At 34.0% G+C, this 17173-nt stretch overlaps 1 protein-coding gene across 1 annotated transcript in view; it reads right to left on the reverse strand.

The window, feature by feature from the left end:
* fgfr1b (fibroblast growth factor receptor 1b) overlaps positions 1-17173 on the reverse strand; it is a 32074-nt gene that overhangs the window by 8169 nt on the left and 6732 nt on the right. Inside the window, exons 2-7 of the mRNA XM_073830239.1 lie at positions 16906-17102; positions 7293-7379; positions 7040-7212; positions 5429-5552; positions 5144-5334; positions 4347-4491 (exon numbers count right to left, since the gene is read on the reverse strand). Of these exons, the coding sequence (XP_073686340.1) occupies positions 4347-4491; positions 5144-5334; positions 5429-5552; positions 7040-7212; positions 7293-7379; positions 16906-17050 (865 nt within the window). The 5' untranslated portion in view covers positions 17051-17102. The remainder of the gene's footprint in view (positions 1-4346; positions 4492-5143; positions 5335-5428; positions 5553-7039; positions 7213-7292; positions 7380-16905; positions 17103-17173) is intronic.

Consider the following 17173-nt stretch of genomic DNA (forward strand, 5'->3'; position numbering starts at 1 on the left):
TTGATTTACTTGACAAGCAAAATTGAAAAGAAGGGAGGTTTATATGGAGGCCAGCTTCCGCTACTGAAAAAAAAGAAAAGAAAAGGTAACTACATCTTTTTATCTCACAATTCTAGCAATGGTGAGTTTATATCCCACAATTCTGAAAAAAAGTAGTCAGAACTGCGAGTGAAAAGTCAGAAATACAACTTATCGCACAATTATGACTTTTTTTCTGTGAATTTTAAGTTTATATTCCACAATTCTGACTTTATAACTTGCAATTTCAACTTCATAACTCCCAATTCCAAGTTTATATCTTACAACTCTGAGAAAAGTAGTCAGAATTGCAAGATCTTTTTTTCTTGCAATTGTGAGTTTATAACCCACAATTTTGACTTTATAATGCACAAGAATTATTATAAAGTAGTCAGAATTGTGAACTCAAAAGTAGTCAGAATTGTAAAATCTAAACTCACAGTTGCGAGAAAAATGAATTTATATCCCACAATTCTGACTTTATAACTCACAATTTTAACTTTAGAACTCGCAATTGCGAGTCAAAATTCTCAAAATTCAGTTTTTTCTTGCAATTGTGAGTTTATATCCCACAACTCTGAGAAAACTAGTCAGAATTGCAAAATCTAAACTCACAGTTGCGAGAAAAATGAATTTATATCCCACAATTCTGACTTTATAACTCACAATTTTAAATTTAGAACTCGCAATTGCAAGTTTATATCTCGCAACTTTAAGAAAACTAGTCAGAATTGTGAAATATAAACTCAGAATTGCGAGAAAAAGTCTGAATTTTCTCACAATTCTGTCTTTTTTCTTGGAATTGTGAGTTTATATCTTACAACTCTGAAAAAAGTAGTCAGAATTGCAAGATGTTTTTTTCTTGCAATTGTGAGTTTATAACCCACAATTTTGACTTTGTAATGCACAAGAATTATTATAAAGTAGTCAGAATTGTGAACTCCCAATTCTGAGAAAAAGTCAGAATTGCGATTTATATCTCACAACTCTGAGAAAAGTAGTCAGAATTGTAAAATCTAAACTCACAGTTGCGAGAAAAATGAATTTATATCCCACAATTCTGACTTTATAACTCACAATTTTAACTTTAGAACTCGCAATTGCGAGTCAAAATTCTCAAAATTCAGTTTTTTCTTGCAATTGTGAGTTTATATCCCACAACTCTGAGAAAACTAGTCAGAATTGCAAAATCTAAACTCACAGTTGCGAGAAAAATGAATTTATATCCCACAATTCTGACTTTATAACTCACAATTTTAACTTTAGAACTCGCAATTGCGAGTCAAAATTCTCAAAATTCAGTTTTTTCTTGCAATTGTGAGTTTATATCCCACAACTCTGAGAAAACTAGTCAGAATTGCAAAATCTAAACTCACAGTTGCGAGAAAAATGAATTTATATCCCACAATTCTGACTTTATAACTCACAATTTTAACTTTAGAACTCGCAATTGCAAGTTTATATCTCGCAACTCTAAGAAAACTAGTCAGAATTGTGAAATATAAACTTAGAATTGCGAGAAAAAGTCTGAATTTTCTCACAATTCTGTCTTTTTTCTTGGAATTGTGAGTTTATATCTTACAACTCTGAAAAAAAAAAAACTAGTCAGAATTGCAAAATATAAACTCGCAATTGCAAGATAAAGTCAGAATTGCAAGTTTGTCTCATAATACTGTCTCATAAATAGTCAGAATTGCGAGATTGAGATATAAACTATTCCCAGAAATAAACAATTCCCAGAAAAAGCCAGAATTGCGACTTTTTATCTAAAAAAATTTTTTCTTGCAATTGTGAATTTATATCCCACAATTCTGACTAAATAACTCACAATTTTACTTTATAACTCGAAATTGCAAGTATATATCTCGCAACTCTGAAAAAACTCGCAATTGCAAGAAAAGGTCAAAATTGCTGCTTTTTTTTCCTCACAATTCTGGCTTTTGTCTTGGAATTGTGAGTTTATATCTCACAGTTCTGAGAAAAGATATAAACTCGCAATTACAAGAAATTTGTTGCAAGAAATTGCAACAAACAGGCTTCCTTAGGTTTATGTTTAACTTGATTCAAGATATTTTGTCTGAAAACAATCTTATTTTACATACATTTTGCTTCTCAAGTACAGTAAACATATCTTGTTTTGAGAATGCTTAAATATTTTTTCCTGGAAAACGAGAGAAAACTACAGATATATTAGTGATGCTTGCCATAGCAAATAGCACTAATAAGCCTAAATCCGCTTGTACACTGTCAACCGACATACTGTGTCTACAGCGTTAAACAGTGCTTTAGACTGACACACACTGGTAGATGCTGGTGACAGGCAGCACACACACGCACACGTATCCACACATACACCGAGCTCTGTTTTATTTCAACCAGTGCATTTGACACTATTGGCACGGAGAAAAGAGCACAAGCATCCTTTGTGGCTGCATAATGGCTCCTTTGTGGCGTAGTATTTCGCCCCACATTCTCCATCGGCGTGAGGCTGCAGTCATCCCATGCACAAGTATGAAACACAAGCATCCTGGCCAAATTGTCCTGGGAGGCCAAAGTGCCACACGGCTACACCTGATGGGCTGTTATTAAATTAGAGCATCGTTCATATGGAGTTGAGCTGTTGTGCAATAGTATGCAGTGGTTGAAATAAAAAAAGTCTTCAGAAGATAATTATTTATGAAAACCCGTTTTAATTAGTGATCAAGCTGACCCATCCACATCAAGTGACAAATATCATAACCACACAACTCGTTAAAATGTTTTAATGATGCAATGATAATGCACCACCAAGTCACAGTAATTTCAGATTATACTCAATGAACTATAACGCTATACTATAACAGAATTATACCAGTACCTATATTTCATTTATAAAATAATTTGATAGTTCAGTGGATGATTTTACCTAATACTGTTTGTGCTGTTCTCAACCAGAGAGTTGGAGCCCAATATAGGGGTCTCAGTGAACTTCTAAGGTGCCTCAAGATGACTTAAAGTGATTAAAATAAGCCTGAACAACTACATAAAAAAAATATTTCACCCCCTCAACAATGCTTTTATTTTCCCTTCAAAGAACCAGGTTTGCCATGGTCTTGATGCATGAGGTAGCCTAAGTTTAGATGAAATATAAACTCCATTGCAAATTTTTATCTTACAGTTTTGACATTTTTCTTGCAATTGTGAGTTTACATCCTACAATTCTAACTTTATAACTCACAATTTTAACTTTATATCTCACAACACTGAGAAAAGTAGTCAGAATTCCGAGATACAAACTCACAATTACGAGAAAATGTCGGAATTGTGAGTTCATATCTCAACTCTGAGAAATATAGTCAGAATTGTGAGACATAAACCTGCTATTGCAAGAAAAAGTTGGAATTGCGAGATATAAACTCGCAATTGCGAGAAAAAGTCAGAATTGTGAGATTTAATTGCGAGATACAAACAGGCTATTGTGAGAAAAAGTCAGAATTGCGACTTTTTTTGCAATTGTGCATTTATATCCCACAATTCTGACTTTATAACTCACAATTTCAACTTTATAACTAGCAATTGTGAGTATAGTTCTCACAACTCTAAGAAAAGTTAGCAAAATTGCGAGATATAAACTCGCAATTGAGAGAAAATGTCAGAATTGCAACTTGTAAGCTCGCAATTGCAAGAAAATATCTGAATTGTGATCTGAATAATCTAGAGGAGATGATTAATTTGTCATTTTAGCAACGTTAACGCCAGTTTCTAGCGCAAACCGAATCAAATGAGACACTTAAGAGGTTCAGTCGCAGTTAGGATGCCTCCCTAGAAGACAACAAAGTAGCTCATTAGGTTTTAGAACAGGCTTTATGCAAAATCAGTCTGCTTACTCTCAAAAAACTAATTTAATCTGAATGAAGGTGACTTGATGTGCACTAACCGCTCATTAAAACAACAAAGATAGCAGATCCGAGAGAGAAAATGAGGTATTTAGTGAAAGATAAGTAGAGGAGGTGAAACAGTGCCATAACTGGTGTCATTTGCCAGGTCAATGGGAAGTGAAAACCCCTGAGGGCAGCTAAGTAAGTTGATACTTATAGGGGAAGATGTCACTAAAATCCAAATGTTTGGTCTACTCGGCATGGCGGTGCCACGCATGGGTGGTTTTGCACCTGTGGATGGCCACACATGTTCCCACGAAACACCTCGCCCTTTGTGAAATATACGGCTCGAGTGATAGCTGAGGAAATGGTCTTTGACTTAAACATGGTTCACCTGAAACTGGCGAATGACACAAACAAATGGCCACTGTTGGGACGAGAAGAAAAGGTCAGGAAAGAGTCGCCGGATACCTTTGACAACGGTCAACCAAGCTGAATGATGGGAGATCCCAATGGAATTGCCCGCCAAGCAAGTATACTCCCCAGCATCCTCAAAGGACACATTCCTCAACTGGAGCACCTCCATCTCCTTGTCGGTGGTGTTGAGGCCAGCCGTCTGGAAGAGAACGAGAAAAGCAGACCCGAGGCCCAAGACGTGAGGGGAAAGGAGGAGGAAGCGGGACAACGTTGAGCTTGGGAAATTTTGGAGAAGTCGTTGCATCTATCCGGTTGGTTTAAAACCAGTTAGACGCTCTGGAAACCACCTGAAATCTTTCCATCACCTGTAAAAGGATTAAATATTGCTTCCCAGCACCATCACCTTCGATCTACCTCCACCCACATCAGGCAAGCCACATGGAAAGACTCTCCAGCAAGACCTAATCCAATTGGTTTGGGTCAACTGGAAGTTTCCATGGCATTATGGAATAGGAAAACCCAAAGCATGAGAGAAACCCAAGGCTAAAACCTCTACGGAGAACGTTTCAGACTATCCTGTGGTCAAAGTTACCTTGCGCATCATGTCTAAGGACAGTTAACCAGGCTGACTGATTGGCTTCTCCTATATAATTGGACACTTTGCATATATACTCGCCACCCTCTTCTTCTGTGATATTGTAGAGCGTCAGCACCTGGGTGTCCGAGCTATTGACCCCCGAGTGCTGGAGATGACAAGAAACCAAATCCATCACATCCAATCCATCACATTCTAACATGTGTGGACCACTTATTAACCTGACTGCATACTGTATTTCAAAGTAAATCTTTACCTTTAGGACGCGTACGTAAGGGAGTCCATCAGGTCCTAGTTTGCTCCCATTCACCAGTATGTGTTTGAGCCACTGAATGTGAGGCTGGGGATCGCTGAACACCTTGCAAACAAACTCTACGTCACTCCCGACCACAGCCGTTCGGTTTGCAGGGAGTCCAGCGTACAGGATAGGTCTGTGAGGCGATCGCTCTGAAATATCCACAAGACAGAGTGTGTTAGATTTGGATTTAAGTGCAGTATTTATTGCTGAACAGCCACTGGTTGATACTGAGAGATGACTGACCCACTACATCCAGCTGATAGGTGTGATTGATGCTTCCGTATTCGTTCTCCACCAGACATGTGTAGTTGCCCTTGTCTGAGGGCACCACGGACTCCATGATTATGGTCCACATGTGTTCTCGCAGCTGTCAATGGAGGAAAATAAATATTCTTTAAAGTGTATTCACATAATATTTACTCCAAATACATACACGTGTTTTTTTCTGAAATGTCTTACAGGGATAGTTCACCCAAAAATTAATTAATGACTTCATTTTAATGAATTTCATTTCTGGGTGAACTATCACTTCAAATGATTTATTTCAAATGTGAAAGACCAACATTTAACAAACAGAGGAATAATATTTAATCATATTCATTTATACTGACCAATATGCCAAAAATGCCACATTGGGATAAGGGTTTTAATCAGTTCATTGAAACAGACAGATTCTGATTCTGAAACTGATTCACTAAATCAAACTTGCTAAACACATTTTTTTTATACTGAAGTTTAAATTAAACACTTAAACGTTTAAAAGTTTTAGTCCCATGTTAAAAAAACTAAGATTGTGAAATTAAAGTCGTAATATTTTGAGAATAAATTCAAAATCACGAGAATAAAGTTGAAATATAATGAGAATAAAGTCGAAATGTTTTGAGAATAAAGTCGAAACTAAGAGAATAAAAACTAAATATTTCGAGTATAAAAACTAAATACTGAGTCAAAATTACGAGAATAAAGTCGAAACATTATGAAAATGATGTAATTCTCGAAACATTTCGCTATTTAAGTCTCGAAACATTTCGACTTTTCAGCCTCGAAACATTTCGACTTTTCAGCCTCGAAACATTTCGACTTTTCAGCCTCGAAACATTTCGACTTTTCAGCCTCGAAACATTTCGACTTTTCAGCCTCGAAACATTTCGACTTTTCAGCCTCGAAACATTTCGACTTTTCAGCCTCGAAACATTTCGACTTTTCAGCCTCGAAACATTTCGACTCGTAATTTTAAATGTTAATATTATTTAACGTGGCACTAAAACACAGTCGTAAATTTAAGACACTTAAATCATCATTTTAATGCTCTTTAGTTTATTTGAATGCTCTTAAGTTTAGTAACTGCTACACTATTCTAATAACGGACCCTGAATGGAACTTAATGGCCAAATAAACATCAAAATCACTTTAAAAAGAATAAAGCTAACATTTTAATTGTTGGTTACTAATTGTTCTAGCACTTTGTGGTACATGGTTTCTCTATGTTGGCCTTAGAGGAACTGTATTTCACTTGTATGTACTTGTATATGGCTGGTGTGACAAATAACCTCTCATGAATCTCAGATCCATTTAAAATCAGCAGCAAATCATCACAAATATTTACCAAGCCCTAATCACTACGGCTAACTATTTGTAACCAGAACTCTAATGTTTCCAGCACGTTTACATCAGGGTGTGTGTATTCAGGTGTCAGGTTCAGGGTGTAGAGATTCAGGCTGTGATTTAGGCCTATTGTAAGCTGAGGTATCAGCTTTCATTCTCTCGGCTCAGGTGCAGATTAAATGAGGGCTGTATGTCCCACGTTACAGTGATATCAGTCAGGTACTGCAGTCTGCTCCTGTGCAAACGCACCTTGTAGCCCCCGATGCGCTGGTCTCTTTTGAACTCTTTCCCATTCTTGAGCCAGCGTAGTTTCGGGGTCGGGTTTCCCTCGGCCTGACATCGGAATTTCACCGTTTTGCTGGCCGGTACGGCGTGAAGCTTCTTTTCCATCTTTTCAGGCTGGGCCCAGTGGGGTGCCATCGCTACAGCGGAAATATAAAATTAACAACGACGAACAATTCAACATTTGATTTCCTTTCCGAAAAAGAGAGCGCATGCTTACGTAAGAGCTCCTGGCTACTTGATGGCTTGTTCTCTTCTGATGATGACTCATCGTCATCTTCGTCCTCGGAAGACGCTACTGCATGACCTGTGACAAAGTCGACAGGATGTGTGTCAGAGAATAAATTCATACAATTCATCATACACACTTTAGTTGTCACACATCCAGCAAAGCACATGCAGATGTGCTTATTAATTTGTTGTGATGGTTTATATCCTTTAAAGTGCTTGATTTTTCCACCAAGGAAGGAAAGAACAGCAGCAGGTTGAGATAATTTATAAAATTGTTTATTTATTTTCAACATTCTGGTGATTTTGAATTCTTGCTTGATCTGAAAATGAACCAGGACGAAGTAACGCATCCGCCCTTCACAGAGCGGTGGACGGCGAGAGCGCATGAGTCACCGCAGGCTCCGCTCCAGAGCCGTGCCCACGCTCCCATCGCACAGACGCAAACACACACACTCTGGGGAGCTGTCTAACAAATTCAACACTCAACGCCTCACACATTCCACAGCTGAACGGAGAGAGACGACCTCACAATGTCTCCGTTGCTCATCTATAACAACAATACAAGGCCAAAAAGCAGCTTGAACTAGTTTTTAATAATTTCAGAGGACAATAAGTGGTGTTTGCCTGTGCAAAAATTGCAGTCATGATGCCAGGGGGTTGCTATGTGGTTGCTTAGATCATGTCTAGGTCATATTTTATTATATTTTATTTTATTTGAACTCGTAAAGAGGACGAAATGATCGGTTCACGTACCTCTTGTAATGAGGTGTTACAGCGATCTGTCACAACACATTCAAGAGCCACCAAACAGTATTTATTGTTTGAATTTCTTACAAAAATCCCACAGTTTGAAAGCTAAGAGTGCGTTTCATACCTAAAGTAACCGTTTCGGTCTCTGCCGGCACATTGTCAGTTTTGTCTTTGCTACACAATGTATTTTTCACTGTTTGAGGACATGTGTGGCATGAGAGCGTCATGGTTTGTCAAATGCAGTGTTTCCAAGTCCATGGTTTTACCACATATTTGGGCTACTTTTACACTGTTGCCGCAGGTTGTATTGTAGTCCGTGGGTTCAAAGTGTTCTTCGCATCCCATATTTTTCTATGCAGCGAAAAGTTGGGATGAATTTGTTTCGCAGACTTGGCAACCCTGAATGTATCAACATTTACTAACGGGATGGGTCTTTCGAAAGGTCAATTAAGCGAATTACAGACTGCATTTAAAAATTATTTTGACCTGGATTGTGGAAAAAATTGTTATTTAAATAATAATGAGTTTAGATATTTAAATTGTAAAGCATTTATACATCAACATCAACAGTATTTGTTGTACTACATTTAATTTTAATAATTAGTTTTAATAAATTTAATTAAAAACTACTAGAAAATTAAATTTAATTGTTTAATTACAATTTAATTAAAAATGAAAAAAAATAATAAATTAATTATGTATATATATTAGTGGTGGGCCGTTATCGGCGTTAACGTGCTGCGTTAACATGAAACTCTTATCGCGCGATAAAAAAAATATCGCCGTTAATCTATTCTCAAATTTGGGTTGGGAGCTGGGTCTAAACTACGCAAGCTATGATGACTTTCACCTTGATAGTTTAACGCGGATGTATACCGAAGACTGTAGAATATGGTCGCGCGTTTAAGTCTCCTCCGCCAAAACACAGACGGGATCGCGTCGTCCTCTATTCATAAAAACCGAATCTACTATAGCGAAATGCCACGTAAATTCGTCGTTTTTTGGATTCATAAATCAAATGTTGGTCAGTCACTTAATTCAAATCGCGATATGGACTAGTGTCTGTGAAAACTGAAATGCAAAAAGACCGTTTTAATATGAATCCGATATGTTCCGTTTGCCTAGCTGTATGTATGCATGGCGGAGACGAGCTTTTACTACACGCATACTGAAACACACGTGACGCTCCCGGTAATTTTTGGCATTTTCATCTCACATGAACAGATAAACTCAATCTCCCAAACTGCTGTGAGTGTCACTTTTACCGTTTCATTTGAGAAAACTAGCATCATATCATACTGTATGACACAGAAACTTCACGGCAACCTGTCAAAATAAAAGTACGGTGTAACATGTAATGGGCTGGGTAGGTGTTGACGTTAAAAAAACACAATCTAATAGGGAGAAAAAATAATTTCATTGTTAGTTAGTTAGTAAACACAAGTACATCTAATTGAACATAATTTATTTTCATCAACAAATTATCATAGAACAGCTTTATGAGCTTTATGATCCATTCTCAAAGACTTTAAGTCATTATTTGGGTAGCACACATATTCTGAATGCCTTCAGCAGAATTCAAATTAGCCATTTTAATCTAGATTAATCTAGATTAATTCCAAGATTCAATCTAGATTAATCTAGATTAAAAAAATTAATCTATGCCCACCCCTAATATAAGAATATTAAGAATAAATTAAATTAGAAACAACTTTTAGGTATTAAAGAAATGAAGATCCTTTTTAAAAACATGCTGTGCATTAAGGAAATTATGTAGTTTATGCATATTTTCTTATCAGACAAAAAAGGATTTATTGCACATTGTAAGATTTTATGCACATCCAGGCATTCCCATCCATAGTTTTTTTTAACAATATTGCAAAATGTATATAAAAAATGTGGATGGAGACTTATCTAATGCACTGTTAAAAAAAAGTTAATTTCCTGCCTTAAATTTTTAAGTATAATCAACTTGGTTGTACAAGTCATTTCAACTTAATTTATGTTAAACTGACTTAATAAAATCAAAGTAAATCTCACAACTTACCAAAATAAGTTGAGCAATTTCAACATTTTTGAAGTTTTTGTAAGTTAAAGTTGCCATGACCTAAGAGTCAAAAGAAAAAGAAAAGTGAAAAACCGCAAAACTTAAAGGCAAGGGCTGACTAACGCAAGAGGGATGAGCTTGTGAAGCACCATGGGGAAAGAAAAGTACAAGAGCGATTGCTCAAAAACAAAAAACGAATGAATGAAACTATAAATATAAGACAGGACCACCACCAACAAAAGAAAAAAAAACTGTGAAGCCACAAAATCAAAGATTAATATGAAAAATTTCAAAATGGATTACAAATTTTGAGTCTCACAAAACTTGTCAAGATCACATTTGGCCATATTTTAACCTAAAATAATACAGTAATGCAAAAAAAAAAAAATGTATTGACTGGAATGTGAAAAAAAAAAAGGTAAAATATGGTTTTAGATATTTCATTTGTAAAGAATTTATACAACAGGATATATTTGTTGTACAGCATTGACGTAAAAATATATAATTATAACAAAAACATCAAATAAATTAATAAATTCAAACATTGTATGCCAATTTTAGGTATTAAAGGAATAATATCTAAAATAATTTTTATATTTTGGACAAAGGAAATTAAGCTAAATATAGTAATGCAAAAATATCGAAGAAAGAAGAAAAAAAATAATAATAACAAAAAATAATAATAACAAAAATCATCAAATAAAATTAACTAAAAGATTGCAATTGTCAGCACTTATTTAAAATAATATACACTGTCCTTCAAAAGTTTAAAGTATGACTTTTAATGTTTTTTAAAGTCTCTTATGCTCATCAATGCTGCATTTATTGGTTCAAAAATAATAAAAACAGTAATATTGTAAAATATTACTTAATAATAATTATTACTATTCAAAATAACTGTTTTCTATTTAAATGTTTTAAAATGTAATTTATTCCTTTGATTCCAAGCTGAATTTTCAGCATCATTACTCTAGTCTTAAAATAAACAACAAATTAAAAAAATATATATATATTATTTAAAAAGTGTGTGTGTGCGTGTGCGTGTGTGTCATTACTTTACATAAAATTTTTAAATCTTTAAAAATAAATAAATAAATAAATAGTTTAAAATAAAAAAAATTATTATTTAAATTATGGGTTATTACAGTGAACAAAAACCTTAAAACAATTTATTACTTAAAAATAAAAAAAAAGTGTTAACTAAAAAAAAATTTTTTTTTTAATTTTATTAATATAAAACTTTTATTTTAGCTAGTTGACATTTTTAAATAAATAAAACAATAAAATAAAAATGGATATTAAAAAAATAGTCAATAGTCAATTTTCTTAAATATACTGCAGCAAAATATAATTATTATAAAATATTTTTTCATTGTTTTTAAGGTGCAATGTGGTTTAGGCATGTTTACGATGAGATTCACCCACAATTTCAATATTTCAAACACCTTAAACCTAAAACACAAGCCCTGCTAGCAAGAAATCCGATACTTCCTTTACAAAAGAGGGGGAAGTTCTTAAGAAAAAAATTGAAACAGTTTAAAGATTAACCTCCTGTGGCCCATTACACTTATTAGGCCCGAGTTTCAGTACATGCAACAAAAGCCCAAAAAAACCATGACGCCACAGCATACGGCCGTCCCATTCAAAAAGACCCCCCACCAACCTAAAGTCACCTTAATTGTCAAACAAACTAATCCGTCCCTTTTGTCCTCCGCAGTGTTTCCTGACAATGCGAGCGGATCCGTAAGAGACGGAAGGGGGACAGAGAGCGCGTTCGGAGAGACGGAGAAGAGCCTGTAACAGCAGGTTCCTCGGCTAGTTGTCATGGAGATCTTACTTGAGCCAAGTGGAGGTATTTCCTGGATCACAGGCCCCTTAATCCCGGCAGGGAAACGGGACGAGAGGGGGCTGGGATCAACTTTCCCTTCAGCCCAATTTAACAAAAAAGGCATGGTGGGTAGAAAAGGTTAAGGCTGAGGCTGAGGCTCAGGGAGAGGTGGTCTTGAAAATAAAATAAGAACTGATGTCTCATCCTATATCCTTCCATTCCCGTCGCTTCCTAGAGCAGAAGCATGACACATGCCCTTAAACCTCACATTTATAAGAAAAACAACACTTATAATGGCAGTTAATAGGGCTGACAACTCCCAGCATGGCCTTTGAAGCCGTTATACTGAAATTAAACGCCTGGCCGTGAGTATTGTTGCTGTAAATCCAGATAAGTTATTTATTTTTAGAGCAGTCTAGCATTTATTAATTCTTCATAGACAAGTGGTTTTGCTTTAAGTGGCAAAAAATGTCCATAAAAAACATCAATGTTAGAATGGCTTTTATAGGCCCAACTATGCAACATTGAAACAAGACTAAATTGCTTTTGAAATTCAATGGTTTTAGCAAATGAACTAGTATTTAATGTAGTCTGGCTAGTACTTTTTTACTTATGGTTTTGGAGGATGATGACATGTCACGAAGCCAAAGGTTTGGGGTTGGTAAGATTTTTTTTATCGTTTACAAAAGATGTCTTTTATGTTTACCAAGGCTGCATCTTGGAGATCAAAATACAGCAAAATAGCAAAAGTAGTTTTTCTCATTTAATATATTTGAAAATGTAATTTATTTTCTGTGATGCAAAATTAGAATTTTCAGCATTTATTTAAAATAATATACACTGTTGTTCAAAAGTTTAAAGTATGACTTTTAAGTCTGTTATGCTCATCAAAAATAGTAAAAACAGTAATATTGTAAAATATTACTATTTAAAATATCTGTTTTCCATTTTAATATATTTTAAAATGTAATTTATTCCTGTGATTCCAAGCTGAATTTTCAGCATCATTACTCTAGTCTTAAATAAATATAGCAGATTAAATAAAAAGCTAATTAAAATAAAAATAATAATTATTTAAAGTGTGTATTATTATTTTACATAAAATGTAAAAATCTTTAGAAATACATAAATAAATAGTTTAAAATAAAACATTAATTCTTTAAATTATGGGTTATTACAGTTAACAAAAACCATAAAACAATTTGCATTACTTTAAATAACATAAATGTTAACTGAAATAAAATAAAAACTCATTTTATTTCAGCTAGTTGCCATTTTTAGTTCAAATTATTACTATAATAACTAAAACAAAAATTAAAATGAATTAAAACTATAAACGTTTAAAAACTAGATTAGACTAAAAATTAAATATAAAATTGGATTAAAAAAAGGCTGCATTCATTGGATCAAAAATAGTAAAAACACTAACATTGTAAAATATTAATTATTACAATCATCATTAATTTACTTTAAAAAATTACAGTTAACTAAAACCATAAAACAATTTTCATTACTTAAAATAAAATAAATGGTAACTGAAATAAAATAAAAATAAAGAAAAAAATAACTCATTTTAATTTCAGCTAGTTGCTTTTTTGGTTTAAATTGATTTACTAAAATAACTCAAATGAAAATGAATTAAAACAATAGATATTTTTAAAAACTAATAAAAATGACAAAAAACACAAAATAAAATAAAAATGGATTTTAAAAAGTCTCTTACGCTCATCAAGGCTGCATTTATTAGATTAAAACAGTAAAAACAGTAATATTGTGAATTATTACAATTAAAAATAACTTTTCATTTTAATATATGTAAAAATTTTAGTTATTCTTGTGATCCAAAGCTGAATTTTTAGCATCATTACTCTAGCCTTCAGTGTCACATCATCTTGATACTTAAGAAACATGTATTATTATTATCAATGTTGAAACAATTATGCTGGTTAATATTTTGGTGGAAACCAATATATACATTTATATTTTTTCAGGATTATTTTATGAATAGAAAGTTAAGAAGAACAGCATTTATTTAGAACAGAAACATTTAGTCAAATTATGCATTTACTCTGGCTTTTAAAAAAAAATCAATTTAATGCATCTTTGCTGATTAAATGCATTCATTTTTTTAAAAAGAAAGAAATAAAATCTTACTGATCCCAAATTGTATTATGTATTATTTGTTCTTTCCTCTGTTCTCCACAATCCTGTCAGAACAGACCACCAACCCCCTTTTTGGGCTTTCAAACAGCTCAAAATCAAGTCAATCATATGCACATTTCCTTCCAAAATGGTTCATGTGGTAAAGGTACAGTCAGAATATCATACAAAGCTATTGAACTTCACCTAAAAGGAGCTTTTTGCTCATAAAACAGCATTTTGCATAAAAAAGCAGTCAAATTTGATCCTCAACATGCAGAAATCCAAACCATTCCTCCGGTAAAATTTGAAGCAGTCGACAACAAGGGGAGGAGCGCACCTCCTATACCGAAATGGGGAAACCTTGGAATTGGAAGCACATTTTGTTTACAGAAAAAAACTCTGTGGGGGAAAAAAAATGCTTGTTTATGACTGCTAGAAAATAATCTAACCAAATTAAAACCGTAGATTTTCCACAAAACAGGAGAAATATGGTCCTACGTCATTCTTCCCAGTCTTACCAATCCAAAATCACAAGCATGATTTCATCGGCGAGCCGTACCAACGCACATCTGTGCGCTCGGATTCAGACCGCTCCGGACTGGCTTCTTGGAGACGCGAAGAGAATGTGTTTTCTCAGAGGGAGGCGGAGGCCCGACCCATTTGTCTTGGTCAGTCAGCCCATGCTGAAGTGGACAACATCTGTCATCACCTCGTTATTCATCCACAACATATTTAAAAGCCTAAAAGTTGTTGCATTTCGGATCATTACGAGCCTTTTAATGAACTAAAGCTTCAATAAAACAAGCCTCGGATCTTCATAGCTGTCCGTCTCTCCGTATCTACCAGGAATTGGTGCTAAGCTCTGGACTTGGCTGAGAATCAGTAGAGGAAGTCATAGGCTGGATGGATTGCTTCTGGGATTTCCTGCCTGGCTAGTAATAGTGCCGGGCACCGAGTCACTACAACAAGTCAATTCAGGCAAGGAGGCAAACACAGTTCGATCAAGGCTCACAAACAATGAAACAAGAGTTTATCCAGCAACAGGATATGGATGATGGCTGTTTTCACATGCAGATGAGCTCTGCGGCTCACAGTGTACAACATATTAGACTTAAGCGGTTGTGAATGGACACTTGTATGGAAACATGCATCATCAATAAAGCTGTCGACAATTTATTTATGTGTTGGTGTCAGGCTGACTCCTGCCTTTATAGTAAAGTTACAAGCAAATATATTCTTGTTTTCACTCCAAACAATGAGCTATAGGGATGCATCAATATAAAAATTCTGACTAAAAAGATCATTTTCATTATATGACCAGTAATGATTGATATTAAAATTGAATGCTATTTTGTCTAAATAAATTTAAATTAAACAGTAAAAAAAAAAAGTTAAAAAAGAAAAGAGTTAAATTATTGAAATAAAAAAAACAAAGATTTAAATGAAAAAAAAAATTATATATTATGGGTTATTACAGGTAACTAACACCATAACACTAACATTTTCCTTTAAATAAAATAAAAACTAATTTTATTACATTTTATTTTACTTAGACTAAAAAATAAATTATTTAAATTATGGGTTATTACAGGTAACTAAAACCATAAAAAAAATATTTGAAATAAAATTGTACTTAAAATAAAAAAAGAACAAATTACTTACATTATGGCTTATTAGTTAAATAAAACTATAAAACACATTTTGTTACTTGAAATAAAAAAAAAAATATATATATAACTATTTTTTATTATATTTTATTTTACCTAAAATTAAAAAATTAAAAATAATTTGAAGTATGGTTTATTACAGGTAACTCAAACCATAAAGAAATTTTCATTACTTCAAATAAAATAAAAATCAATTTTATTACATTTTATTTATACATTTTATTAAAAAATACATTATTTAAATGATGGGTTATTACAGGTAACTAAAACCATACATTTTTTTCTTTAAATAAAATAAAAACAAAATTTCATTACATTTTATTTTCCTTACATTAAAAAAATGAATCACTTAAATTATGGGTATAAGTTAACTAAAACTTTAAAACAATTTTCATTGCTTGACATGAAAAAAAAAACTACTTTTATTACATTTTATTTTTTCATTACTTGAAGTAAAATGTTTAAAAAACATATTTTCTTTTAACTAAAAACATAAATAAATTATGGGTTATTACAGTTAACTAAAGCTATTATTAAAAAACTTTTAAATAAAAATGAATACAATTTTTAATAAAAACTACAATATTATCCCAACTATACTAAAAGAATATATAGATACTAATATACAATATTGAAATAAATATCACAATTTTAGCTGATATAGCCAATACAGTACCAATATATCAAAGCCAATGGGTAAGACAGAAGCAGCTAATGAGCATTCCAGATGAAATGAACAAATTATTCAAAGCCATTCCCCGATTACAATAGTGCGCTTTATTGTGTTCAGACAACTTTTAGCATGTTAAGCAGTCTTTGCAACGCTGTGCATTCCACCACAATCCATCTGAACCTCTAAAGTTTCAAGAAAGCGCAAAAGACCCCAAAGCTCTTTGGATGCATAAAGGGAATGCATCTGGAGGGCTACAGCACATCAGACCCTAATGAGTTCCAGCTCCGCTAGTTAACTCCACATCAAAAAACGAAGCCGTGACCAGAACTCTGCTGCTGCATGAGGTAGAGCCAAGCGTAAACTGAACATCAATGAATGTATTCCAGCCTAAATCACGCAAGTAAAAGATTTGCTGCTCTCGTCCATTTGTTTCGATTTGCGCCACCTCAGATTACAAACAGCCTGGAAGTGGACATGGGAACAGGAAAAGCTTACCTTGTTCGGTTACTGCGGGACGTGAGTGGGCCAAAGGGAGCTGAGCTAGAATAACCCACAGGAGAAGCAAACGCCATGACGCCATCATCCTGAGAGAAGCCATGCCACGGCAGCTGGGCGAGGAGGGTGGGCCGAGACAGCTCATTCACACAGCTGTGGGCAGCACTGGCCCATCAACACCGGCAGCATAGAGCTACCTGCCAAAAAGTGAAAGAGAATGGGCACAGGAATTAGTTTTACATGCTACGCAGAGATGCAAAGAAGGAAA

Source organism: Garra rufa, chromosome 23 (assembly GCF_049309525.1).
Source record: "Garra rufa chromosome 23, GarRuf1.0, whole genome shotgun sequence".
Classification (NCBI taxonomy): Eukaryota; Metazoa; Chordata; class Actinopteri; order Cypriniformes; family Cyprinidae; genus Garra; species Garra rufa.